The sequence below is a fragment of the Eptatretus burgeri genome, chromosome 8 (assembly GCF_056783735.1).
Source record: "Eptatretus burgeri isolate ZD-2024b chromosome 8, Ebu_testis_v1, whole genome shotgun sequence".
Classification (NCBI taxonomy): domain Eukaryota; kingdom Metazoa; phylum Chordata; class Myxini; order Myxiniformes; family Myxinidae; genus Eptatretus; species Eptatretus burgeri.
Window position 1 is genome coordinate 24,213,848 of NC_140968.1, and position 12,900 is coordinate 24,226,747.

Sequence of the window (12,900 nt, forward strand, 5' to 3'; positions counted from 1 at the left end):
TTGCCAATGCTCCTGAAGCAAGCGGGTGTTTCTCGTGGTATAAATATAAATATCACCATTTCTTGCACTCACTACACCCTCACTACTGCCTGCACTTGCCGAAAAGGCAGTGTTGTGGATTTCCCCCCCCCCCACCCCTTTTAAGAATGTAAGAAATCATCGGTTTATCCACAAAGCCGAACTTTTCGTAAACTAAACGAAAAACCTATCACTCTAAAGTGCACTCTCACAAAACATGTACCCAGTAATCCCGAAGCGTGGTAATGGGACACCACAGCGAGTGCTGAGAACAGGCCTCAATGCTTCATCCACAAACTGATGGAACCGCACTGCTCTAATTTACAGCAAGTAGGAGATAATAAATTTATCACTGGAATCTCACAATTTACATGTTTTACTATTTGGTCCTTTTGGCATTCTTATCCGAGCACACAACTCACAGTGCGTAGTGGCATTATTATCTGAGCACACAACTCAGTGCGTAGCCCCTTAATGCCTTGTTTGGGGAGACTTCCATAAAAAATAAAATAATAAAAGTGCAGGTATCTGTTTCAAATGCGAATACGGTGTTCATTTGTTCATCTCCCAGTGTCCTTGTTAGTCAAGTGAAAGGACAGGGATGTCTCGTAATGCCTTTGTCCTGCATGTGAAACATGTATAAATCCCTCCAGGAGTTTTACAAGTCGTTGAGAATTTTTTTCTTTTCAAAAACATCGCCTTGTGATCGAAGAGCAAATTACACTTTGACTCCTAAACCTAAACTGCATAATCAGTTCTAAAGGATAGATAATCCATTATTGTCGATGACTTGTACACAAGTTACACACTTGCAACTTGCAATAAGAAGTACAGAAGGAAATTCCTGAAGCACGCGCGCGCACGCACGCACACACACCTCTTCATGACACCACTGCATCTCAGATTTTCCTTGAAAGTGTCCACTGTTTCTGTTACTATAAAAATGGGCAGCTTATACCAAATATCACCTACTGTAAGCCTGGTGTTGGCTTAGTGGTTTAGAGTGGCTGGCTTGGGATCTTCGGGTTCTGAGTTTGAGCCCTGTTGGCCACCGAATTAACACCAGGTGCGGTTGACTCGGCTTGTCATCCATCCAAGGTTGGCAAAATGAGTACCAGCTTACTGGTCACTGCATCAGCGGCACAGCCACGCCCCCAGAAAATGATGCAGCCAAACAGCCACAGGCTGCATACGAATCAATAAATATACTAATAATCATCTTCACCATCATCACCATAATCATCAGATTTGGTGAAGAATGCGATCCTGCAATACCCCGGTCTTTTTATCGTTGTAATACTGAACTTTAGTTTGTTCACATGCTTGAGAAGAGCAGACTTATGGGAAGGATGAAGCACTCATTCTACCAGTGCTTGTCAAATTAAAACTTAAATTAATTTGTTGGCTTGGCTTCAACTACTTCCTGTGGAAGACTGTTCCAGTTATCCCCCACTCTACTGCTCAAAAAAGCACTTCCTAATGTCGTCTGCTCCTCTCCTTAAATAACTTCCTTGAGCGACCTCGAGTTGAAGTACGTCTAGCTATACAATAATGATATCACCACTCCTCCTGCAGTGGAGGAAGTGTAGATTTAATCTCCTCGGCCTATCTTAATCAGGAAGCTCCTTGATGTCTGGAACCATTTTAGTGGCCTTCCTCTGCACTTTCTCAACTTTATCTGTGTCGGTCTTAAATCTGAGGTGCCAGACACCATTTCCATATTCTCGGAGAGGTCTGACAAATGTTGAGAACAAAAGTGGCAAGGAAGTCCTATTCAGGTGACTGAACATCTTCCTTATGATGCCAAGTAGCTGGTATCCTTTGTTAACAGCTGCTGCAACATGTTTGTGGAATTTCAATTCCCTGCCCACTAGAACTCCCAAGTGTTTCTCCTGATTGACTTTTTGTACTTAAACTTGATTCATACAGTACTTCTCAGTACTGGTATAGGGGCACAGCATCAGCGGCATAGTCATGCCCCAACAAAATGATAGCTACCCGGCAGCCAAGCTGCCATACGCAAGAAGAACAAGAATCACTTACTCAAAATATCTTAAACCATACTCAGCGGCGTAATGGTTCGAGAATCCGTTCTGAGTCTGGGAGATCGGTGGTTCAACCGCTACTGCAGCTGAAGCGTACCAAAGACATTATGAAGGATATGTGCTGCTTCTTTGCTTCACGCTCAGAATATAAAAAGGATAGAACTTTTATCATGTGGTGACTTTAAAAATCGTGTGGTAAGGAAGTTGCCTTCAAACAAGTAGCATTCCATTCCTGGAAGGCAAATCCGACCAGAAGGTTATCTCAGATCATTCCACAAAGCCCTGAACAAGTGTGTATACTCTCAGCAGAGCTGCAACATCTGGCACGTTGTCAAGTCTGTCTCTGGTGTATGCTTCCCTTCCATCCCATCCCTCATTTCAAAAGGCACCACAGCCGACTCCACTCGTGAGAAGGCCGAATGCCTCAATTGTGTGTTTGCTTCAAAATCTTGTCTCCAACCTCTCTCTCTGTACCCACCTTTCCCAGTCATACCCAACTGCTCCTAGATTCGGTGTCTTTTGCACCCGAGAAGGTGGAAAGGTTTCTGGCAACCCTAGACTCTGACTCTGCAACTGGACCAGATGGCATCAAGTCATATCCTAAAAATCTGCTCTGCTGCTCCTGCACTTCCTCTCACTGCCCTTTTCACCCTGTCATTTACGCTAGGTCATCTTCCATCTACCTGGAAATTAGCCAACATCACAGCATTACATAAAAAGGTGCAAAAACGGATGCCCTTAAATACACACTAATTAGCTACATGCAAGATCGTGGAATCCATCATCGCAGTCGACATGAAATCATTCTTTTTCAAAACGAGCCTCATTTCAGATCATCATTTCGGATTCAAACCTGGTCACTCTAACTTGGACATGCTACTTATACTCTCCCAACAATGGGTGGAGGCCCTCAATATGAGTCATGAAATCGGGCCCGTCTCTTTGGACACATCTCGAGCTTTTGATGCAATCTGGCATTCTGTCTTGCTCTCCAAACTGTCTGCCTATGAAATCCAAATCCAACTCCACTCTTGGATTACTGACTTCCTCCACTCTCAGAGACAACGCGTGGCTCTCAACGGAACCCTTTCATCTCTGTTGACCTGTTGGAAGTCCCTGCCTGTGAAATTTGACTGTTTGAAGTGAGTGGCATTTTCACTGCTCTCAGCATTTGGATCTACATACCTCTGTGAACAAATATTTTCACATATGAAGTCAGATCTCTGTACCTCCTGTTGCCAGTTAACAACTGAACACTCAAAGGCTTGTGCGCTGCGTAAAGTGTCAAACTAAGAACCCAAGATTGGAGAACTCAGCAAGGGAAAACAAGGGCAAGAATCACACTCAATGGTAAGATCTGCTTTTTAATTTATTTGTAAATGAAGCTGCCAAGATTCAAGTCCTTGTTATTGATGAGAAAAATGTATCAATGGCACGCAGATCCGTAAATAAGAGTGAATAAGTTAACTATTGGCACGCAACTTCTGAAAGGTTGCCGACCCCTGTGCTGGAGGATACAAAAAAAGAAGCAAATTCTTAAAAGTCCAGAATTCCTCTCGTCGAGTTACAAACCTTTGCCATCTGGTCTCCAGGCCAGGGCAGTGACCACAGTTCCAGTCGGTTCTTGTGGAGCAAGTCTCCAAACTCTCTGAAAATTGCTCAGTCGATGGAGAGTCACCTGATCAGACAAATATAGATATCAGTGATAAAAAGACAACAGCCACAAAAGGTTGGAAAGGTGAAATGACCATATTAACAAACAAAAAAAAAAAAACGTTTACTTGAAACAATCATGTGGAACGTTGGACTACCATCATGAGATGTATTTAATGCAAATGTAAATATGGTAGTAGACTTAATCTGCTCACATCCTATTGGCCACCACAGACTTTGAAATCACAATGAAAATACATGAAACGATCTGGAAAACTTTCTGTACCAATTCACAAAGTTTATGGTAAAGACAGATGAAACATTCGATCACGACAAAGGTTTTATTTAATTCAGAAAATATTGTGGCGTCCGAGTATCCATTAATACAGGATTCTTCAGAGCCGGGACCTTTCGTCCCGAGGGATGGTCCAAACGATATCTTATGGCACTGCGTTCCGTATTACTCTACTTTACTGTTCCTCAAGGTTGCCCAAATGAAACAAAATCGACGGCAAACACACACGGAAAGCAGATTGGTGAAACACGTTTTCTTACCTTCTAAAGGATTTCTTTGAAAAGCAAAGTACAGGGAAGAGGGTTGACAAGACACTATCATAAATGGAGCAAACCAAGCGAGTCAAAAGACAAAAAGAGGTAAATGGGGATATGCAACTTGTATGCAAAAAAGAGAAATAAAACCAACCCACTGGGCACCACAGATCACACTCCCACAAGAAGACGATAATGCAGACGGGACTTCCCTTTGTCTCGAGGATGCACAGGGTGGATGTCAGACTAAATTCAGTCCACTTTAGAAACTAGGAGAAGACGAGAGCCAGTGACGATGGTGTCCAAAGATGAAGTAACACAGCCACGAGCAGGGCCAGCAATGAGTAGGCCTTCAACCAGGTCACATGGTCATCTTTGTCCCCCCCCCCCAACGAGGCCCCTTGGTTGGCACTTCTTCCTTCTCAAAGTGTTTCTTTGCATTCTGTGCACAAGGAGCTCTACTGTACGAGATCTTTCTTCCCATATCGAAAGGCAGGGTGATACCAGCTTAGAACTATTGCAAAGCTTCTACAAGATCCTCTGTGAACCACTTGCTAGACCTCCTTGCACACGAACCCCTCTTCGTCCTCTGTGCTGATAGCTTCAACTTCTCTTCTTCCTCCTGGCAGAGTCTTCCTCTGGGCCATCGGCCCACGTGATGGAACCAATAAAAATAAATGTACATCTTTTCTTCTGGGCTCCACAGCCCACGGCACCGCCATGGCTGGCACACTGGGCAGAAAGATCAGAATTGGCCTAGTTGCATACGTGGCACGTGTGCCTCTGCGATGAGAAGTCCTGACCTTGCCCTGCCTCCAAACAAGAGGTATTTATGCATAAATCATTAATCTGTCTACAAATTACATCCGCTGCCTCCTCAGAATCACGTATAACAAACGACTTACTCTTACAGATCCCTGTTACATGGCAATCTAACCTACAGGAAACACACAGACCACACTACACCAAATAATTTGGATGTTCGATGAAGCTGAGCACAATAAGAGGATTCATGGTTTCCCTTTGCATGCAAAGACAGCTGTTCACAAGCAACATGGGAACCCTGCACATGAAACATCAGGGTGACAATTTATAGCAGGGTCGAGATTTTAATCCAAGCTCTACAGCTCAAAGACGAGTGCACGTACCTCCATGCTATCCCGTCAGCTCAAGGAGGGATTCATACATGCACAAATTATGGAGATTCGGGTGAAATTTGGTGAACAGGTTGGGGGTGTGTGAACAAGCAAATTGATCAAGGAGGGATTAATCCACTGGAAGAGGTTCGATCACTTGAGCCTGCAGGCCTCACAATCAGCCATGACTTTTCCTGAGTCGACCACATAGCAAAGCTGGCCTCCAAAGCCAACCGCAGACTGGGCATTCATCGATCCAAGTCTTGGAAAAACAAATCAGATTTACAGTCCACAAAACTTTTGTCCGTAGCTCTTTGTGGAGAATACGTAGGAATACTGCTCGTCCCTTTCGGCTGGCACTCCAACATCACATTGGTCTCTTGGATTTTGTCGAAATATACAGCTCTCAACGTCATTGGAATGTCCCACGGTGAGGACGAAGCACAACGTCTGTTGCTCACACATCTCAAATAGGTTGGTAGTCACTGTTCTGCACAGTCTATTCTCCAACATTGCTCACTTTGGTCTCTCCTCTCTCTCCTCTCTCTCCAATACAAGTGTTCTTCCAATAACCCCCTCCTTGTTAAACCTCCAAAGTCCAGGCTGACGACACACCTCAACTCTTAATCCTAACTTCTCCCATCCATGGAACCATCTTCCAGAGGCTGTTCTGCAAACACTCCCCCCTCCTGTACTTGAAGCAATCAGTGCACCGCCATCTCATGTTATCCCAAATTCTAACCCATGATGTATATATATATATATATATATATATATATATATATATATATATATATATATATATATATATATATATATATATATATATATATATATCAATTATTTACCCTGATTAAGCTTTCCTAAACCACCATTTTTACCCGGTCGCTTCAGTTGCCTCCGCTCATTTTTCCTGTCCATTCATTCCCTTCATGTTTGTCCCACTGTCAGTTATATTGTGCTCTTCCATGAGCCTCGCTCCTGTAAAGAAAAAAAAAGTTATTCTCCAGGAGTTACGTGCCCGTATTCTCCACAAAGACCTGAATGAAACAGTTTTTTCGCAGAATGATTGTCGCTTTTTGGTCCAAGTCTTTCACGAACTTACACACAAGAAGGTATACAAGTTCATGAAACACTCCACAATGTTTTCAATACGCTCTACCGAGTTTCCGTTGAATTAACACCATGTGGGTTGACTCAGCCAGTCATAACTAGAGTGTACGAGGTGACACAGCACAACAATCTACACGTGACAACATCTACACGTGACACAGCACAATAACGAGTGTCCACAGCCTCATGGTAACAGGGGTGGCACAGCTGAGCCCCCAGAAAATGATGCAACCAGCAGCAGCCACTGGTTGCATATGAATGAATGAAACAAATGAATGAATGAAAGCAAAGGCAGATAAATCTACAAATGTGCTCATTTATTGTCGTTTACGTGTCGGTGGAAGATGTGCCCATCAAACGCAATGGCGGTAACCCTTCATGACAAATGATCCACTCAGACGTTTGGGCGGATCGCGGATCGAGGTTCGCCATGAGTTGATCCATTTAAAGGACACACAGAGGACTTGCCGTCGCCGGTCCGAGCACGGCCCCACGAGGTCGCCTGTCCTACCTCTCCAGCGTTGTTGGCGAGCGCGACAAGGTCTCTCCGGGGAGCCCATCGCATGAGAAGGACCTGGTGAGGGACCCGCTTCTCGGCCACCTGCCGAAACGGCGACATGCTTGTGGTGGCTGAGAAATGGGAAAGAAAACCGATAACTACACCACCACGCCAGGAACCCCCTCCGCGCGCATGATGACGTTATTCCGCAAATTTCAGTAACGACCGAGCACCGGAAGCACATGCGTAGATATACGTACCAAAAGACTATACCAATCGATCACAGAATCATCGATCGGATTCCCCTGGATAAAAGCGCTTCATCGGTCTGGGCCGCAAGAGTGACTCGGTGTCTTCAGCTCCTCCAAACATTTTTTTTTTTTTTACAATAATCAATGTCTAAGATTATATAATAATATGGAATAGGCAAAGCCTAGAAGCGAACGTAGAATTCTTCTTACATTCGCTTCTGACTTTACCTATTACCTCAACATTACCTTCACAACAACTACACCGCCTAGAACAGGATCTCATCTCAAAAAAAAATACACATTACCTCAACATTACCTTCACGACGACAACTACACCGCCTAGAACAGGATCTCATCTCAAAAAATATATAAATATAAATATAAATATATATATATATATATATATATATATATATATATATATATATATATATATATATATTACCTCAACATTACCTTCACGACGACAACTACACCGCCTAGAACAGGATCTCATCTCAAAAAATATATATATATTACCTCAACATTACCTTCACGACGACAACTACACCGCCTAGAACAGGATCTCATCTCAAAAAAAAATATATATATATATATATATATATATATATATTACCTCAACATTACCTTATGAACAGGATCTCATCTCAAAAAATATATATTATATACACGACGACAACTAGAACAGGATCTCATCTCATATATATATATATATATATATATATATATATATATATATATATATATATATATATATATATATATATATATATATATTACCTCAACATTACCTTCACGACGACAACTACACCGCCTAGAACAGGATCTCATCTCAAAAAATATATATATATTACCTCAACATTACCTTCACGACGACAACTACACCGCCTAGAACAGGATCTCATCTCAAAAAATATATAAATATAAATATATATATATATATATATATATATATATATATATATATATATATATATATATATATATATATATATATATATATATATTACCTCAACATTACCTTCACGACGACAACTACACCGCCTAGAACAGGATCTCATCTCAAAAAATATATATATATATATATTACCTCAACATTACCTTCACGACGACAACTACACCGCCGAGAACAGGATCTCATATAAAAAATATATGGAATAGGCAAAGCCGAGAAGCGAACGTAGAATTCTTTTTACATTCGCTTCTGACTTTACTCAAACTTGTTCAAAACTGTATACTTGCCAACGATACCGTGGTACATGTAAGCGCCGGCCAGCTGATGATTTTGACGCAATTTCCGGTTACTTCGGCCTGGATTCGGGATCAGCGAACAAATAATGTAAATCACGATTAAAAAAATATTTTTTGATGATGCGGGAGATACCTTTATAAAAATTAACTTTGGGAAAAAAATAATTGAATAAATAAATAAACACTTCCGGTCGTGATCTCCCGGCATGCATCATTCCCCATGACAAAAACCGGAAACAAAAAAAAAACAGAAACAAAACAAAAACGGAAGCAAAAGGGTCATAGTCAACGACACGGATTCCAAATTGCCAGAGTATTGTGTTGTTGTTGTTGTTGTTGTTGTTGTTGTTGTTGTTGTTGTTGTTATTGTTGTTTCCTTTTCTCTCATGTGCACGCGTTAAGTAATATTCACAAGATAGAAATAAAACCCAATCGTGTTTTTACACCGCACAGCGTTTAACAACCGGAAGCAAAAGGTCATAGCTTACGACACGGATTCCAAATAGCCAGGGGTATTGTGTTGTTGTTGTTTCCTATTCTCACGTGCACGCGTTAAGTATGAAGCTCACTACGTTCGCAATAATGTGTATTATTTATCTTTTTGCACTTTATCTGAAAGCTGCGTCATCTGTATATAGTTCGTACGGTTGCCATGGCTACTGCCGCGATGGTCTGAATGATATGTTAAAGCGCTTGGGACGAAGTAAGGCGTTGTGATGTACGTTGTGATGTACGTTGTGATGAAATTCAATGTTAATACCTAAAGATTCAGTGTTAAAGAGCAGGTTTTGGGTCGCTGATGACTTCGCGTGATTCGAAGGTTGTAAGCACATTATAATAACACAGGTCTGGAAAATGGAACTTTAAAAAAAAAATTGTTTTTGATAATTTTATGTTACTTTATATATTTTTTGGGGTGCTCATTCGAAATATCAAAACAGTTTTTCTCAATCACGTAAGGTTTTCTTACAAATCGATGATGAAATATACAAGAATTTTCGGTAAATTCCCATGTGGTAAGACAAAATGAAACGAATAAAAATAAATTTGGTACTCTATTTGGCAAAGAGAAATGGCACAAATGTAATTAAAAAGTAAGACAATAGATTCTTCACAAGTGCTCCAATCATTTTTTTTCGGTTCAGCACCTCGAAATCTCTTCTTTCTCACTTGAAAAACTACACCTGGAACTTTTTCGTTTGTGAGCATTTGCTGGAACTTTCTCGATGCAACATCCAGCAGTAGTCGGCCATCAGACTGACATTCCATCTTTCCTGATATCTTCTTTCAATCTCCTTCATATCTTGATGAAACCTTTCCCCTTGTTCTTCACTCACATCCCCTAGATTTTCCAGAAAGTATTCCAAATGATGGACATTCCAATGAACTTTAAGGCTCATTTTATATCCTAAGGCCTCAAACTTTTCTAGCATTCTTCCCACGTTGGCTTTGTAGTTTGGATCCTTGTAATTACCCAAGAAGTTCTCGGTCTGTGTCTGTGTCTGTGATTTGCTCCCTTTGGTCTGGGATTAGGGTCGCTGGGATGTCTGGGATTAGGGTCGCTGGTGTATTTGGTAAAACTGACAAAGATGTGATGATGTAATTGCTGTCAAAGGTGCTTCCACCAAGTATTAACTCGGGAGGGGTGGAAACTTATCCAACCAAGATATTCTAGTTTTGTATTTTAAATTAATTTTCTGAAATTTGTATAATTTTTTTTTGACTTGGAAGTTGTGGGTTACGATGTGTAAATAAAGGTGGAAAAAAGCCTGGTTTAATGCAATTTAATTCCATGTGCTTGAACATGCCATAAGTTAACTAGTCAAGGCTAGGCGCCCTATTCTTGGATTTTGAAATGGCTTCCTTGAGTTCCTGAAGTGAGAAGCCCAGGTTGAGCGTAGAGCTTACCAGGCTCGTGTCATAGATGATGGCTTGGTGTAGATTGGCAAATTGACCCCTATGGGCTTTGAGCTCCGGGTCGATGTTAGTGTCCCCAGTGGGGTTGGAGAAGTGAACTCCCAATGTAGAGGCCTTGACACTGTTCAAGCAGAGGGTTTCGCTGTTGTAGACAAGCACAGGGATCGTTCTCCTTCCATCTTTACTTCCATTCATGCATTTCACTCTTCTCCAGATGGTCCGGAGGGGGACGTCTGAGTTAATGGAAGCACAAAAGGAGCACCAAGAGCCAATCTTGGCATGCTTGATCGCTCGCTGGGCTTCAGCTCTTTTCCTTTTGAACTCCAAGGCATCTTGAAACAACAGCGATTTTCCTACCCTTTTTAGAGCAACCCTCCGAGCCCAGATAGCCTGCTTGCATTCGTCATTCCACCAGGGAACTTTGATTTTCCGACCAGCTGAACTTTTTCAGATGGGGATTGAATCCTAAGCGATGGTCTTTATAGTGTTGACTAAACTTCTATTGAAATTGCCAATATCCTCATTTTAAAGCTCAATCGTCACTTCCTCAGAACACCGAGTTGAAAAGCAGTCCCAGTTGGCCTTGGAAAAGTTCCACGAAGGGGATCTGTCCAAATTATCTGCGTCCCTATCCAATTTAAGGCAGGTGATAACCGAGAAGTGGTAACTGCCCATGCTGTCAGAGAGGACGGACCATTCGCACCTTGCTGCTGCAGATGTGGAGACAAAGTTGAGGTCAAAAGGTGAAGACTGCCCAGGAGGTGGAATGACAAAAGTCCCAGTGCCATCATTTAAAAGGACCAGGTAAAATTCATCGATGATGCTTTCGACGCATTCGCCATTTCTGTCGGTGAGTTTGGAGCCCCAAAGAGAATTGTGGCTGTTAAAGTCACCACACCAAAGGATTACCCCTCACACTTGCTTAAGACCCCCTGGAGTGTGTTGTAGATTAGGGGTCAGCACAGATTGTAAAAATTTTCAATTATAACAAGTTCCCTTGTGCTGTGGAGTTTGATGATATTACATTCCAGCTGGACGTTGCAGTCAATTTCTAAGAAGGGAACACCAATCTTGATGAATACCCCACATCCACCTCCGTTCCCACTTGCTCTGTCCCTGCGAAAAGGGTGTAACTAAGGATCCTAAAACGGTTGTGACCTTTTAACCAGGTTTCTTGTGTACAGATTATATCCGGTTTGGATGTGATATCGCTGATGTATTTGGTAAACTCTGACCCACGCGTGGCAAATTTTTTGGCATTCCATTGGATTATTTTCATTACTCAGAGAGGGAGTCCTGGGACAGTTTGGCACCTGACCCTCTGCTATTATGGCTTGATTGGTTGAGCATTTTGTTAATCTTCTTGGAAGAAAATCCCTCCCAACCCAGGTGTTTGATGGCTGCTGCAGAAATAATGTCGATTTTCTGAGATCTGCTTTTTGACTTGGGCAGAACAACTAATCACTTCGGTGATGAAACAGATGAACCCCATTTTTGCAATATTCATATCCGCATCGGTGATTGCTCTCTCCGTTAGGCACTCTGAATCTTTCGTCTCGGTGTGAACTCCCACCGATTTAGTTAGTACTTTGACCAGGCCCTCAGATAGGGTCTTACTATTGACCTCGTTTGTTGGGGTTTTGATTTTGAGGGGCTTCTGGACAGCCTCAGCATAGGATAGTTTCCCTTGAGTTTTCAAATGTTGAATCCGGACGGCTCTTTGAAATTCAGGGCATCCTCTGAGGGCTGCGCTGTGGTCCCCACCACAGTTGGCACAAGACATTTTACCTGCGAGTGCAGCTTCCATATTCATGCTTCCCATTACATTCACTGCGTCGTTGTTTGCCCCTTCATACTGGAGTGGTGTGACCGAACTTTTGGCACTTGTAACATCTTCGTGGGACAGGAATATATTCACATACTGGCAGGTTATGTAGTGTTGCCCAGGTGGGTAACTGAGAAGTTTGAGAAGGAGAGCCGGCAGGGCTGAGAATGTGGCAGGCGGATCGGGGCAAGAGAACTGATGGGGTGGGTGTGGGGGGGGGGGAACTGTGCAAGGGGCACGAGAGCCAGAACACCAGTGGGTAAAGGGGAACACCAGTGGGGAAAGGGGTCTTCAAGGGTCTTTGAGGTTTTGAAGGGTCTTTGGGGCCTTACAGTTATTAAGGGTCTTCGAGGTCTTCTGGCTCTAAGGGGTCTTCAAAAGTCTAAAGGGTCTTCAAGTCTTAGGAATCTTAACCGTTTTTGGGGTCCAAAGAGTAATTGGGGTATTTGGGGTTTTACAGTGTCATAATTGTGTTCGGGGAATTCATTGGTCTTAAGGGTCTCATCTCCCAAGCATGTAGAAAGTCTTCTTTCAAGCATGTCATCTAATCTCTCAAGGATGTAAAAAAAAAAAAAAAAAAAAAAGGTCATGATTCTTCGGTCTGAGTCTGAGCTCGTGGATGAAAATACACTTCGGCCAACCC

At 42.4% G+C, this 12,900-nt stretch overlaps 1 protein-coding gene across 1 annotated transcript in view; it reads right to left on the minus strand.

The window, feature by feature from the left end:
* ANAPC4 (anaphase promoting complex subunit 4) overlaps nucleotides 1-7,244 on the minus strand; it is a 176,951-nt gene extending 169,707 nt beyond the window's left edge. Inside the window, exons 1-2 of the mRNA XM_085891169.1 lie at nucleotides 7,026-7,244; nucleotides 3,636-3,741 (exon numbers count right to left, since the gene is read on the minus strand). Of these exons, the coding sequence (XP_085747295.1) occupies nucleotides 3,636-3,741; nucleotides 7,026-7,133 (214 nt within the window). The 5' untranslated portion in view covers nucleotides 7,134-7,244. The remainder of the gene's footprint in view (nucleotides 1-3,635; nucleotides 3,742-7,025) is intronic.
* Between the last annotated feature and the right edge of the window lie 5,656 nt (nucleotides 7,245-12,900).